This window comes from Muntiacus reevesi, chromosome 1 (genome assembly GCF_963930625.1).
Source record: "Muntiacus reevesi chromosome 1, mMunRee1.1, whole genome shotgun sequence".
In the NCBI taxonomy this organism is placed as follows: domain Eukaryota; kingdom Metazoa; phylum Chordata; class Mammalia; order Artiodactyla; family Cervidae; genus Muntiacus; species Muntiacus reevesi.
This window is the reverse complement of record NC_089249.1, coordinates 277,261,080-277,277,689: the sequence shown is the minus strand read 5'-3', so window position 1 is coordinate 277,277,689 and position 16,610 is coordinate 277,261,080. Positions and strand designations below refer to the sequence as shown.

General features: G+C 39.7%; 1 protein-coding gene across 10 annotated transcripts in view; it reads right to left on the bottom strand.

Annotated features, from left to right (window-relative positions):
- PAM (peptidylglycine alpha-amidating monooxygenase) overlaps window positions 1–16,610 on the bottom strand; it is a 311,728-nt gene that overhangs the window by 122,034 nt on the left and 173,084 nt on the right. For all 10 annotated transcript variants that reach the window (XM_065920039.1, XM_065920481.1, XM_065920234.1 and 7 more), the window contains exon 5: window positions 11,815–11,872. In XM_065920039.1, coding sequence (XP_065776111.1) covers window positions 11,815–11,872 — 58 coding nt within the window. The remainder of the gene's footprint in view (window positions 1–11,814; window positions 11,873–16,610) is intronic.

The window sequence follows — 16,610 nt, the reverse complement described above, 5'->3', positions numbered from 1 at the left end:
TCAGTTCAGGGCTAAAACAGAGAAATCAGGGATAAGTTATTTAGTAGGATCAGTGCCCAGCATGAGCTCTTTTCTGGTTTGGGGCTGGCTTATCCCCTGTCATCCACATTCAAAACGCTGCCCTACTGGGCGGTTTTCAAGTCATCTTTACAGATACAAATGCTAGACAGTCTTGGGCATGTGCAAAGCTGCGCCTTCTAGCTCTTTCTATCTGTCTTATGAAGTTAATGAAATACCAGTGACTGGGGAAACGTGTATCTGAGACACATATATTTATAAAATAAAAGTTGTTCTATGTCAACGAGAGCACAGTGACACGCATCATGGGCTTGATCAGGAAACACGAGGTGCCACCAGGAGCCACCCCGACTCACAACTTTCATGGGAAATAAACAGCCTTTCATTGACTGCCCTGAAAATAAGAAATTAAAGTCTAAAAATCACATCTTGAGATTTTCATACCACTATCTAAAGAGACAACAGAGAGGTCAGCTGGGAGATGGACTTGATATAACCTGAGGCTGCGTTTTCTATTACCAGAGAATACAGCAAGCCTAGGAGATTGAATATACCGTGGAAGGAAAGAAGCAATTAGAAATTACAACACTTCACACACATCACAGAAAATCATAGCACCACCAAGCCTAAATAACAAGAAAAACGGAAGAGGGATTCTACCTCCGCAGGCTCACTCTCCAGCTGAGGGCAGGGTTTCCTTCCTCTCTTCCAGAATTCTCCCAGAGGATCATTCCTCCAAGGAGGCAAATCTAAAAAGCCTTGGGGAATACCTGGTTTTTGTCTTTTACTCACCTTACATTTATTTTGGTATGTGATGCAGTTTGTTATTTTATATTAATTTTTATCAAATGATTTCTATCATTCTATGGGTTACTATAACTTTTTAGTCTCTTTCCCACTGTTTGTTTTTTCAATATCTATCCCTATGCCAGTCTATGATGGGTTGTCAAACAAGAGGCTGACTGCTCTGCTTTTTCAGAATCGATGTAGATGATGACATGGTTCCCAGTACCCTTAGATTCTTTGGTTATGGGTGGATTATATGAATAGCTTTCCTTATGACTGAGTCATTCTGGGAATTTTGGTAATAAACCAACACGGCCACATGCATTTTATCAAGGATTATATTGTTAAATGAAAATGTGAATTCGAGGTCTCAGCTAAAAATTCGGGTGGAATGATCCAGTAGAAGATTGGAATTACATGTCTCTTATTCAAGGAAGAGGTCAGAGAGTTACACAGTTGGACATCACTCAAAAGCTGAACTCTGAAGCCACGGGGACAGGCAAAAGCACCAACGGTGACACCAGGCGCCACAGAAAAGGCTCAGGGTTGTTTCAGGGAAAGCTCTGAGCTGTGAGGGGCTGTGTAGGAGGCCCTAACAGTGCTTTTTCTCATATTAATGCAGTGTGTATACTGTTGTGAAACAAAGCAAAAACCTTTTTGGAAGAAGAGTAGGCTCTCTTTAAATTTATAAAATGAAATATTAAGCAAAAGATTCAGGTAGGGACAGAGAGGAGACCTGCTGGGAGAAGAATAGATTATGAAGACAACAATACACAGTCTCTGTGGCTTTTCATTAGCAAGGAAAGCCGAGAGTTTTGTGCGGGGCCCCTGATTATGAAGAGGATTTTCTTCTCATTGTCCTTTGTAAAGAGCAAACGTTATTCAAAGTACAACTTCTCGAGCCATTTTCTGATTTTTTTTTCTTCTCTGACATACTATTTTCAGAACCACTCATTTGTTCCACATTGAACTCTTCCTAGATATGTGTTTAATTTCAGTTTCTATAATGAGAAACAAATCAATATCTTTAAGTGCTAGTAAAAGAAAATCCCTCAGAGTTCCGTCTCATAAAAACTGACTCATACATTCTCCAGAAACTCAGGATTTAATTTAAATGCCAAGTAAAGTATTGGTACAGAGTGAAAACAAACAACTAGCCATCTTCCTCATCTCCTGAAGAAAATAAAAACACTGTCAAACTGTTCATATAATGAAAACTCAAAGCAAAAGTCAGTCCAAGTTGAAATGAAAAACACGTCCAGCAAAAGGAATGGCATATCCAAGTGTAAATCTAAACCAAACAGTAGATGCCATAAAACAGAGCAAAAATAAAGCAAGAGTTGGACAATGTCACTGCAGGGCCTGCTGCAAGTACTGGGCAGAGGTCAACTGGGAAAAGATCAGGCTGACAGGTTCATCTCCTGGGTTTGCATCACTCCTGCTTATTAGCCCTGACTTTGCAAGAGAAGACCCCCCACCCCGAGGGAATAAGAATAAGGTCCCTGAGCACAGGATACACAGAAAACTATGCTAGAGATTTCAACACTGCACAAAATCAGACTATGGAAAAACAGTTAAAAATCACACTTTAAATTCCCCCTTCTTTCTTTTTTTCCGAACATACAGGGAAAGAAATAAAGGATCCAAGGGAAAGAGAGGTAGAGAATAATAATGAAAACAGCTGCACCTTTAAGGGTGCAATTCTGACAGGCAGAATAAAGGCGGCCCTGAGATGGTCATAAACAGGCAAAAACACAGCCTCGTGCGAATGCGAGGGAAGATTACACCCGATAAGATTAAAAGTGCCACTGACGCTTCTAACTCAGTAATAGATGACAGTTGCTTAAGTGGAAGTGGTTCTTCAGCCCCAGTAGGTGTTAGCAGTTCAGACTGCCTGATGGATAAGACCTGGGAAAATTTTACAGGCAAGGAAGTGTCAGTAAGGGCTAGAAAACAAATATGTTCGAAGGCTTAAGACTCCAGAAATAGTGACTTGAGAACATCAATTACAGAAAATGTGATGATACTGAAAGTGCATAGGCTGGAGGATTTCTGGGAGAACAGTGCCATCTGAACTGAAAGACTTGAAAGTACGTGTGTGGGCAACATCCCGAGCAGACAGAGAACTAGGCCTCTTCTCTGGAGTTCTAAGCAAAGTTTGTTCTAACTGCATGGGCTCGTTCAGGATTTATGGCCTCTTTTAGCTCACATCAGACTACAATCAGGGCCATAACATTTTCTAAAAATGTGATCTAGGAGAGAATTTCATCTAGCATTTGGCTTTCTCTCCATTTTTCCTTTCCAAAGAGGATATCCAGGTCTGCATGTCAAATTCTGATCTATCTGCCAGACTCAGGGCGTGGAAATATTTCAAAGAACCCACACAGCCAAGTGGAGCAACATCCAATTTAGGAGATAACAATGCACACATATAACCTACCCCCAAAGGCCACTGGAAACGGGAGCAAAGGAAGGCGCTTCTGAAATACCATCAGTCAGTTCGTCAGTTCAGTCGCTCAGTCGTGTCCGGCTCTTTGTGACCCCAAGGACTGCAGCACGCCAGGCCTCCCTGTCCATCACCAACTCCCGGAGTTTCCTCAGACCCATGTCCACTGAGTCAGTGATATCATCCAACCATCTCATCCTCTGTCGTCCCCTTCTCCTCCCGCCTTTGATCTTTCTCAGCATAGGGTCTCTTCCATTCAGTCAGTTCTTTACAGTACGTGGCCAAAGTACTGGAGTTTCAGCCTCAGCATCTGCCCTTCCAATGAACATTCAGGACTGAATTCCTTTAGGATGGACTGGTCGGATCTCTTTGCAGTCCAAGGGACTCTACTTATCCATGTCTAAGAAATACTATGCTGCTGCTGCTGCTAAGACGCTTCAGTCGTGTCCGACTCTGTGTGACCCCGAAGATGGCAGCCCACCAGGCTCCCCCATCCCTGGGATTCTCCAGGCAAGAACACTGGAGTGGGATGCCATTTCCTTCTCCAAGAAATACTATAGACATGGATAATTAACCTGTCAAATAAAGAAGAACTGACTTGCAAATGCAAGTTTGAATCTCCAGAGATGAGGCGTTCCTGAATTATTGCCTGTATATATCATCGGAGAAAACTGTTAACTTTGTTTCTTTTTTCTCCCAGTGGAATCATATTATACGCAGTAAACAGCTGATTTCACTAAACAGCTTATTTCACTACTGTGGATATTTCTACATGCTATTAAACAATTTTTGTCAACAGTACTTTTCAGCTAGTGCTATGCTTTAGAATCACCCTATGGACAGGTGCTCATGGTCAACCCTAGATCAGTTCTGCCTCTTAGCCCAGCAGTATCTTATTTGAATCTACAGAGGCTGTTCCAGGCAAGTGTATTTTTGCAAAATTTCACATGTGAATGAGAGGTGATCCTGACAACAGTCAACACTTTAAGTGGCTGACTATGTTCTATTATGTGAGCATCCTCAAGAGTTTAGTTAACTTATTTAACTTGGATTATTTAGCTCTTTCAAATGTACAGGATAAACAGTAGAAACAAGATTTCTTTTAAAATAAATAAAACCTTTTGAAGGCAAAAATCAGTTGACCCTTTAGAATTGTTTTATTAAATCAGATCATTGATTTAATCACTGAGATCACTGGAATGCTATATTATATCAGACAAAATTAGCTGTATCACCTAAACTCATTTTGGGGCTCAGGTCTAAAGCAAGCATACCAATGGGGCCCCTGGTGACTCACGTCTGTGATAGAGTCAGTTTTCTAATAATCCTACTGCTTTCAAGCCATTTTCAATATTGAGAAAAGTAGGCATAAAGTTCAAGAAACAATAATGTACAAAAGTTGTCATAATTAAAATTCCTGGCCCTTAATATCATTCCCATAAACATTTGCTTTCTAAAAAAGAGATTATAATTCAAGAACCATTCACAGGAACTGAAGATAATGCAAAAATGGCAATTTAAGTGTAGGATATGATCAGCTTTAATGTTCATAATCTTGCAGTTGGGCGAGAAAGGTTCAGACAATTGTAAAGCTCACAGCAGCGGAGTCCATTTGGCAGCTTGCTGAAAACTCACAGCAATGGCATATTATATTATCTCCTGCCAGCTTCCCACAAACCATAAAGCAATTCTACACTAAAATAAAGACCTCTGCTTGAACATTTTTAATCAGAAAGTTTAATAGAAAAGTTGTCGTTAGCTCTCGCTAGCTTGGACCATGATGTACAATTCAGAAAGAATCCTTAATGTGTTTTATGAGGACTTTAAGCTACTGTTGCCAAATTAACCAAGAAATAAGACACCTGAGTGAGCCTATAAATCCAGTGAAACAATCCTTACCGCCGAATAAAGGAATTTCAGCACCAAAAAGAATTAAACTTCTAGATGATATACCTTTTAAAAGGAAACTTTCTGGTATATGCCAGAACCAACTAAACAATCAATAAATAGTATCAGTCAAGCTGTGCAAGATAAAACAGCATAAGCTTCATTAAGCCCTGTTTTTGTAATGTCATCTCTATAACACCCCCCTATTAATTTCCTAGGAACGCAAACCCACAGTCCCCTTATTGCCTTTCCAGAAATCTCCAGCGGTCTTCGACACCTTCCATGATTCCAACAAGACAACCTCCAACATCCAGTCTGAGCTCTTACTGGCTGCCCTTCTCACCTAGTAACCACACCCACTAACCCTGACTGAAGGCTAACCCTGCGGGCTTCACTGGTGGCTTAGACAGTAAATAATCTCCTTGCAATGCAGAAGACCTGGGTTCGATCACTGGGTCGGGAAGATCCCCCAGAGATGGGAATGGCAACCCACTCCAGTGTTCTTGCCTGGGAAATCCTATGGACAGAGGAACCTGGTGGGCAACAGTCCAGTTCAGTTCAGTTGCTCAGTCGTGTCTGACTCTTTGTGACCCCACGGACCACAGCACGCCAGGCCTCCCTGTCCCTCACCAACTCCCAGAGTTTACTCAAACTCACGTCCATTGAGTCGGTGATGCCATCCAGCCATCTCATCCTCTGTTGTCCCCTTGTCCTCCTGCCCCCAATCCCTCCCAGCATCAGGGTCTTTTCCAGTGAGTCAACTCTTCTCATGAGGTGGCCAAAGTATTGGAGTTTCAGCTTCAGCATCAGTCCTTCCGAACATCCAGGACTGATCTCCTTTAGGATGGACTGGTTGGATCTCCTTGCAGTCCAAGGGACTCTCAAGAGTCTTCTCCAACACCACAGTTCAAAAGCATCAATTCTTCAGTGCTCAGCTTTCTTTATAGCCCAACTCTCACATCCATGGGGTCACAAAGAGTAGGACATGACTGAGCGACTAACACTTTCACCTTCTACCTTGTGCATGGCTCACTCACTGTTCACAACGGCCCTGTGAGTCTGGCCCTTCCTCCCTTAACAGACGAGGCCGGGGGAAAGAGAGGCTGAGTGACCGCCCATGGCTATGCAGCCTGCAAGAGCTGAGGCTCATGTGTGAGCTCAGTATGCTCCGAAAATTGAGCGTTCATATGGTTGGCAGCTAGAACATCCTCCTCCCTCTGCAGATCCAAACCGACCATCTTCCCAGATCCAGATCAAACCTTGCCATCTCTCTCATGAGATTATTTTTTTTCCTGACTGAAATAGTTCACATTGGCCTTTTTAGAGTTGGCCACTGAAATTGTTCCCACTGCAATAGCTGAAATGGCTACTTCCAAATGACTGTCAAAATGCCAAGAACCCACAGACATTGAAGGACGTTTTACACATCAAACCTGATTCAACCTTGGGCTTTAAGAATTGGCCATTTTCTGGGGAGGTGAGGAGGGGTGGCATTTTGATATTATGGCATCAAAACAGCTTTGTCAACCTGTCAGTTACTTTTTGGAGACCCCTAGATGCATCAAATTGAAGACATTTCTAACTCTCAGTTTCATAAAATATAATGAAATGGTTCCTACTCCTCCTCATTTTTTTTTATTACCTGACAAAACTCTGGAATTTTGGGGGTTGTCATGTTGGAGATGCGGGTATTTGGGTGACCAAGGTTAGAAGACATTAAAAAAATATGCTGAGACAGAGTATATAGCAACAGTTTCTCGTTCACGATGAGGAGCAAGTGAGTGAGATTTTATCCACTCATCACAGACCTCCAGCACACTGCATCTTATTTGTGCTATTTCAGCTCTCTCCAAGTAGCTTTCACTAAGAAACTAAAATAGCCTCTGAGGGTGCCTGCTGGAAGGTCCCCGATGGTCATGTGGAAGACGGGGACTAAATTATTCATGTTGGAGAAAACCCTAGGTGAAGAGTTAGAAGGAGGGCATGTGCAGTGACTAATGGGAAGCAGAAAGGTGACAGAGTAATTGCGTGGGGATGGACACGCACACACATGCACACCCTTCTATTCAGTATTTATTGCTGCCAAGGCCACAAAATATGGGTAAAAGAGCACTGTACCCTGCCAAACCTTGGTCTTTACAGTCATACTATGTAGCTGAGCCATAAACACGATCAAAACTAGACATGCCTGGGGTTTTTGAAGTACCCCAATATCACCTTAACATGTGCTTTGTTTAAGAAAGCTCACATTTGGAAATGTTCGAATCTAACTGTGCAATTCTGCCGTGTTCCACGTTCAACAGAAAAGCCCGAGAAGACAAAAGGCAATGCATCATTAGATGAAATTTTGACTATTTCTAAATTCGACGCTGCTATCTCATTTGTATAGTGCAATTTGATAGATAGGGACCTGCCATCACTCACTAAGGAAAAGACACATTTATTTACTGGTCATCCATGTGAGGGAAAGCAAGTGGATGAAGATGACAGTCAAATTTCTTGGCTGAGTGGGCTGCTGTCAGAGCCAATTCTTCTGAGTGTCTATAAAACACCTTTTAGACAGCATCACAGTTCAGTGATTAAATGTAGATTTTCTCATACCCTCACCCGTTCCAATTCTGTGGCTCTTTATTAAAAAAAAAAACAAAAACAAAAGCAATGTTCTAGGGAAACTATGATTTTGTTCAAAATATAAGAATTATACTTATCTTCATTAGAGTATTTTCTCAAATACCTACTTTTATTCATATTTAATAATTCAATGCCAACATATAAACACATCAAGCATGTTGGGTAGGCTTATATGTATATATTATAGGCATATGCACATAAAATTTCATGACAACTGTGATGGTATCCTCTCAAAATTGAGAAATATGTTTATTTACATGATACACAATTAGTCACACAAGCATAAAGTCAAAATTAAAAATTACTCAAATGTAATTTTGGGTTTTACCACTATCAGAAGAGTTTGTTTTAGTCCTCATAAACAGTCTGCCTTTTGTGAATTTCTTCGGAAATTTGAAGAGCAAGGGAGAAAGTCCTTTTCCTATGTTGTAACATTTGTATTCTTGTCTCCTAGAATCCTGCCAGGCTGTGATTTCCTTGAATTTGTAACATACCACATCCCCAGGGCTAGCCCAATAATGGGCACATAATAGGATTTTTTAAAATTTGCTGATTTATGGACAAGTGGTTTTTCTTAAAAAAAAAAAAACAATTATTCTCTTATATTCAAACAAGTATAACTTAAGACAAAACAGTAAACTAATATTCAATATATTGCCTTAGAAAATGGGCAAACAAAACACTTTTTTTTAGTAACCACTCATGTATCAGGCAGGAAGTTTCTGAGTGGCTTTTAAATTTTTTTATTATTTTTTAATTGGACTATAACTGCTTCATAATTAGGTGCTGGTTTCTGCTGTACAACATGAATCAGCTGCATGTACACATACAAAGCCCCGCACTTGAGGCTCCCTCGCACACATCGCCCGCTGCCCACCCCTCTAGGTCATCGCAGAGCACTGGGCCGGGCCCCCTCTGTTACACACAGCTCCCCACTGGCTGGCTGCTTTACAGGCGGTCGTGTATACATGTCCAGGCTGCTCTCCTAGCTTGTCCCACCCTCTCCATCCCCAACTGTGTCCACGAGTTCATTATCTACATCTGTGTCTCTATTCCTGTCCTGTAGCATTCAAAAATTTTTATAGCACAAATAATGAAAACAAAGTATAATATATACATATTTATAAATATAAACTATAAATATAAACATTATTTCATATTTTAAAATATTTTAAATATATTAAATATAAACATAAAAATAAAATATAAATATATTAAATATACAAATATAAAATATTTTTTAAAGTGTCTTAAATGGACAAAGTTTTATAGGTCTTTACAAATATTCATTTTCAACCAAATTTAATCTTCTGATAAGGTGCCACAAGACCCAGAATTTCAGACAATCCACAAAAAGGCCAAAGTTTCATTCACGGAAAAGCCTTGGTTACCCCACAAGTAAACCTTTCACTTTGGGAATTAGGATACATTATGTATAATTACCCTTCCAACATATAATCTGTATATCCAAGTGCTTTTCCTTCTGCAAATGTTTACATCTTCTTCCGTACTGGGTTTTATTTTGTAAGACAGTTTGCAGTTTACCTTTTTCGCGGAACTGCCCAGAGTGTTCCCAGTAAGGAATTATGGAATACTTGTTTCTCTGGTGAGGAAGACTGCAACGCGCTTCTGCTGTATTTCAGCTCCTTCTGTCCATTTGATAACTTCTCCCCTTTATTCCCTGTGTCATCATCCCCACACCTACATCTGTTATGACTTAAATGGCATTCAGATAAAGCAGCACCCATACAGTAAAAACCTTGGGCATGGCCTTTAACCTCTCTGAACTTTTGCTTCTTCTTCTATAAAATAGCTTAGATGTGCTTAGTTTTCAGTATCTTAGTGTCTGGCAAGTCCTCAGGAAACGATTGCTGGTGGTGGGTTGGCTCTAGGAACAAAAATTCCTTTAATAGGACTGACTATTGTCTTAGGACCTGCTTAAACCACAGACACAGATGTTCCTATCTCCGTTTCTCTATAAAAACAGGACTACTGACAGTGTCGTCCTAAGAATTAATGAGATTACACATGCAAATATATAAATAATTGTTTGGTACTTCTCTTCGGTTTTCAGTTTTCCAGTTCTATTTTGCCTACACCTAAACTTCTGTGGTTGCTGAATTATATAAACAATGGCAACCAAAAATTTCCTGGGGGTGGTAAATTAAAGGATTAACACTGAAGATAATCATGTTTTGTACAGGTGACAAAATGATTAGTCTTCATGCAGTCCTCCTAGCAATAAAGAAGAAATAATGAAGACATTGTATTGGCCAAAAAGTTCATTTGGGTTTTTTGTTAACACCTGATAGAAAAACCTGAATGAACTTTTTGGCCAAACCGATAGTTATAATTCTTATAAGACCCTTTAAGTTGCCTAAGAAAAACAGACAAGCGTTTGATACCCTGGTTCTAATATAGCCCTTTATGTGTTTCCTGTGAATATTTTCCTTGACTGAATATACTGACTTGTACTTTCAACTTAAAAGTTACATGAAAGTAAACACATTTCTATTAGGAGAGCAATAACACATTCCAGGATATATATTTATAGGCCTTCGAGTCACCAGCTCTGACATCATTTACCACCACCTCCAGAAACAAACCAGGAACCTATTAATGTGAGACCTGTAATACTGCTCTAAAACACGACTACCATATTTACACAGGTGTGTATAGAGTGGCCTTCTCTTCAACAATAGGAGCAATCAAGTCTACCCCGAACATACAAAATTAGTAAAGAGAAACTTCGGGGACAGTTTCTCTTTATTGGCAAACATTATTTTCTCTTAGGCTGTCAAATATGTGGATATGATTGAGGGAAGCTTTACTGTTAGTACTTTAATTATGAATTTATATCCTAAACCACTTTTAGTGTTACTCAAAGCATGACAACTAGAAACTTAAAAATTACTTTTGTCCCTTTAAAGTTCAGGATCTGGAAGCACCAAGTTTCTAACTTTTTTCCTAATAATATTCAATGATTACACAAAGGAATGTCAGTCAGGCAACGCTCAGGTTTCCAAGGTCTGACTTATTTTTAGGAGTTAACTATGGAGCAAGTTTTGTTTAGAGAGTGTCAATACAAGTTGTATTTTCTGTTGTGACTGCCACCAAAATGTGTGAAAAACACTGAGGCATGTTGTTCTGGCTTTGAAGATCTGTAATGTATTTTTCAGTGAAGAATGCCTCATGAAAGTTCATCCTCCGATGGCCCCAAGGCTACTATACACATTTTGTAATTCACATGATCGCCATTTCAGACAGCCCACTTGAAGGTTAGTTTCAAGGCACCAAAGTACAAACTTTCATTAGCATCACTTTCTCTTCAAAATCAACTTCTCAAATCAGAAAAGTAAAGGAAGCGGGGCAAATCCATGAATAACTTGCCAATCACACATCTTCCCCAAACAGCTGAAAGTCTGTCATAAAGGATGTTTAAATTAAAACTACCCAGATGAGGAGCGATGGTGCTCTGTCACCTTCCCCGTCTGACTGAAAGGCTCAGCTGGGGAAGGAGCTGTCATATAAGAGTCCTCTGACTGTAGACAGCAGAGTCTGTCCTCCCCCTCTCCCTCCCTCCTGCTCTTCCCTCCTTCCTCATTCTCTGCTTCTTCCATCCCTTCGTACCCATCCACCTGTCAGACAGGTAAGATCTTATATCCCCCAATGCTGATTCTAAGTGCAGTCGATTTATAGCACGAACCAGCAGGTAAATAGAGGGTCCACTGAGTGCAGCGGAATGAAGCATCCAGCCACAGACAGAAAGCCAATCCTCCATAAACGGGCCACATGGTACTGGCGGCCGTCCACATCGGCCTGCAGCCCCTTAACTGCCATTCCTCATGAGTCTCTCCAGATACAGTCTGTACGCTTGTCTCTCGGTGGCTCACTAGTAGTGTTTCTGCACTAGGCATTATCAATGCGCTTCAGAAACTGGCAGTAGAAGATTAACGCGCTCACAGCCATCACAGAGAAGCCTTCACTGATCTCAAATAGCTGCCCTTCCACGGTCCACCCCTCTGCACCATCCAATTAATACTTACTCACGAAGGCTTCCTCATCCATTGGCAAACGTACTGACATGCAGAAGTACGTATCAGACTGTGAAAGAAAGAAAGACACAAAATTCAAATTAAACTGCTGCTAATGAAAAAGAAATAACTTGTAAAAGCATGGGCTCTATGACTGAAAAATGACTACTGGTCCAGTGAGTCGAGGTTATCTGTCAAATGCTGGGTGCCAGGTGAATGCAAGGGCTAAGTCTAAAATGTAAGTACTCTAAACATTTTCCTATGACTCTCTTCTAAATGCTATTTATAAAATCCCGTATATAATCCTATTTGTAAAACAATGCTAAATCCTATTTATTAAAATAAATTTATGAGTAATATTTCTAGTACTGTCACAGTTAAAAGGCAATATTTTAAACACTTCTACAGAAAGAGTAAAATATTTCAAAGCATTTGATTTTAAAATGTAGGAGTTAGTTTTGACCATTTTTGCTATATGCATAATTAAATATTTAATTTCCAGAATACTTTATTAAATTATTAATTTAACAGAATTAAAGTATTAATTTCAAAGACAGAGTGAATAAAGGGTGGTTTTAATACATATATTTGGTTGTTCTCCCTTCAAAATTTTTATGTAGAGCATTGAAGAAATCAACGTTAATTCAAGTTATTCTTTCTTTTCCAGTTATCAGTCTCTTATCTAAGTTGCTATTTTCCACTATTAAATATACTGACAACAAGATTTGATTGATAAAAACTGCAAATTAAGGATAATGGGGATCTGTTGATCTATGCATTCCACTTTCTTAATGAAAATCCATATGCAGTGAAGTTATGTGCTGTGATTGGTAATATACCCAATGCAAATAGAGACTGAACCCACTTAACAATTCATACTCTATGGATTATTACTGCACATTGTTGGAATCAAGAGACTCCACAAACATGTACAGAGATCATCTGAGTTTCTTTAAACCTACTGGTCAGCACCACAATTGTGAAATTTGAACGTCTTTTTTCACTTCTGTGTTGCAAGGAGATTCAAATACACATTAAAGAAATACCTTAAAATTAGAAAAATTATAGAAACATGATTCAGTCTTTATCATTACTTTTGTATACACTATTTCTTCTATTTGAACAAACTGCTTCATTTCTTAACAGGCTTTGTAATTACTTAGGTTCACTTTTATTTTGGTTAGAAGGATACAGGCTGGGAGATGTTGAAGGCTGCACAGCAAGAAGGTTAAGCCACATAAGTGCTGGAAATGTAACCTCTGTATCCAAAACTCAAGATATATACTAGCAAAATATTAATAATGCTTCAAGATCTTACAATCATATACAAGATTACTCATGAATATTTTCCTATCTCTGAATTACTAATGTTACAAAACAGACCCATTCTGTTCTAATAGAAATAATAATAAATTCAAGATTCCCTACTATTTGATCATCCTGAGCTATGAGTAATTCAGCACTGGAAGATATTAGTGGCTACTAGAGCAGCTGTTGTGGGCTTCCATGGCGGCTCAGACAGTAAAGCGGGAGACCTAGCCTTGGTCCCTGGGTTGGGAAGATCTCCTGGAGAAGGGAATGGCAACCCACTCCGGTATTCTTGCCTGGAGAATTCCATGGACAGAGGAGCCTGGCAGCTACAGTTCACAGGATTGCAAGGAGTAGGACACGACTGAGCAGCTGACACACACACATAGCTGCTGCTGCTAATACTATTTCCAGCCAACCGCTACTGAATTGTTATTATGTGCCAGGCATGGTTCTCAATGTGTTATGTGTATTATACTATTCAATAATGAAAGCAATCCAATATGATAGGTGTGTGCGTGCTCAGTTGTTTCTGACTGTGTGACCTCCATGGACTGTAGACCGCCAGAGCTCCGCTGTCCATGGGATTTTTCTACGCAAGAATACTGAAGTGGGTTGCAATTTCCTACTCCAGGGGATCTTCCCAACCCAGGGATCAAACCCAGGTCCGCTGCGTTGGCAGGTGGATTCTTTACCACAAGCACCGCCTGGGAAGCCCTAATGCGATACAGAGATACTCCTTTAAAGATAGCAGGAGTAGTAACGAGCGTCTGCTGAGAGCTTACTATGAGCAAGCACTGCTCTCGGAACTTCACATGTACAGTGTAACTCCTTCGATCCTTAAAACGTATTCCCATGACACAAGTACTACTATCATCCTCGTCTCACAGACGAGGCAAACCAAGGTCTAGGTAGCAATCACTGGTCTTTACCAATCATTCCAGCCCAAACCTGGCAGTGTGCAGATCGGATCCCGAACCCCTCTTAGTGCAGTTACTTTAGAAGGCTGGCAATTATAAATCCTTCCTCTGCCTGGCTGCGTTGTAAATCTTCCACCCAGAACCGTCTTCTCACGTCAAGGAGATAATTCTGCCCTAGTTCTCGGCCAGTGGCTGCCTTGCTCTAGTTTACGTCACTGCCTCCTGTCATAAAGATCGGACCAGTTTGCTTCTCCTCTGGAGAGGTGCCAGTCAACAAATCCAGACGGTCTAGTCCCCTGGACTGACCACCTCACCGTCTCAGTGCCTTTCCCTTAATGCGGCCCAGCCTTTAAAACAAGGCCTCCTGCTTTTCCTTTCAGCAAAGTTGAACTCAACTCATGCTGGACCTCCTTCCTTATTTGCAATAGTTTTTTACTGAAAACAACAACAACTATCCTTTCTACTTTAACCAGTGACCGTGTGCATGAACGAGCGAAGATGCAGACTGCATTATGCACCATAGGTCACTCAAAGCGATACGAACAATCAATGTCTTAGAAGCGAATACCAATCAAAAGTAAATTTAAAGTCGCTAAGTAAACACTTGTAACAAGAAAGGAACCACAGATTGCAATGAAAAGCAAACCAAAGAGAAGTTCTTTTAAATTTGTACTTCTAATTTAGGGGTTTTATCTTACCTTTGATTTTATCATAAGCCACCCTCAAGTTGCTTTTGGAATAGACAAGTTATGGGCATAGATAGGTATGTCAAATTCAGCAAGTTGGTTCTTTTGCTTTAAAACAAAAAACTAAAAAACTAATTATATGTAACTAATAATGGTTCAATCAGTTCAGTTCAGTTCAGTCGCTCAGTCATGTCCGACTCTTTCCGACCCCATGGACTGCAGCACGCCACGCCTCCCTGTCCATCACCAACTCCCGGAGTTTACTCAAACTCATGTCCATTGAGGGGGTGATGCCATCCAACCATCTCATCGTCTGTCGTCCCCTTCTCCTCCTGCCTTCAATCTTTCCCAGCATTAGGGTCTTTCCAAATGAGTCAGTTTTTCACATCAGGTGGTCAAAGTACTGGAGTTTCAGCTTCAGCATCAGTCCTTCCAATGAATATTCAGGCCTGATCTCCTTTAGGATGGACTGACATAGAATGAACAGAACTACTATTTATGCTCAGAATGGATGAGAACCACATTTGATTCTTGCTCTTATCATCCTTCTCATCACCTGCATAATTTTAAATGACAGAATAGCTCGAGAATTACTTTCTTATATAGATTTTTATTTCTTGCTTATAACTTCCCTAACAATAAATATGTGTTCAGATTTCAAATGTTTCTTTTCTATTGTGTTAAAGCCAGGTTTTTTCAAAAAAAAAAAAAAGGAGAGAAAAGGTGACAAAGGTCCTCCACAGAATAAACAGTATCCTACAAAATTATTTTTGGAGAGTGTATATTAGACCCTGTGTCAGTCTAACATGCACCATCATATGCCCCATTTTCAAGATAAAGAATAATTCTGTTAGAAAAAAGGTAAGACTCTTCTTTTTTAAAAAATGTGATTAAAAATTACAATGTGTATCAGATCAATAATTAGCCTTCAGCTGAAAGCTCTGAAGATCACAGCTCAATAGAACAAAGAATAACAGAAAAGTAATTATTCTTTTCTCGGCAACTATAAAAAGTATCAGCAATTTTGTTCTGAAGTATTCTGGTGCCACAGTTTGGTTCTTAGAATTAAGTTGAAAGGTCAAGTTCTTTGAAGAAATGTTCCTAAGGGTCACTTACAGGGTCCAATGGGAGATGCCAGATCTTCAAGGTCTGTCTCCCTTAGGGCGGCTGAGTAAAAGTTTTTGTATTACTTTATTTTCCTCTCACAATTATGCTGTGAGGCGGTCTAACAGGCACTGCATCTTTTTTATAGAAATGAAGACTTTCACAGAAAGGTTATCGATCCACCTAAAGCCAAGTAGTTAGGGTCAGAACTAGGATTAAAAATCTTCAAATGTATGCCCTCCAGATGATTAGAAATAACTATGAATCTTTCTTGTCACTTGCTTGCCATGAAGTCCTAATCCTGTTAAAACTGTGATTCTTAGGAGTCTTTCAACCTTCCTATCTCCGTTTTTCTAACTATGAGACTAACTTCTATACTTCAAATAAAATTTAAGACTCTTAAGTAAATGAATAACTTTTTAATAAGATATGGGATGAAAAAGATTATTTAGGTGATTATAAATACTGTTTCATCAATATAGGTTAATTTCTATAGCAGGTCACCAAGAATGGATAGTACTTTAAATTACAAGCTGTAAGTAGTGAGCGGTCAGTTTAAGAATTTAAGACTATCCTAACATGTAATCACATAGTTAACTACAACCAACTCTCTGATGAGAAACTTTTTTTTTTTTTTTAAAAGCAAACCCTCGTGAGGCAACAATATTTAAAAAAACAACAACTGGTCAACCACTTGTAAAAGAATGAAACTAGAACACTTTCTAACACCATACACAAAAATAAACTCAAAATGGATTAAAGATCTAAATGTAAGACCAGAAACTATAAA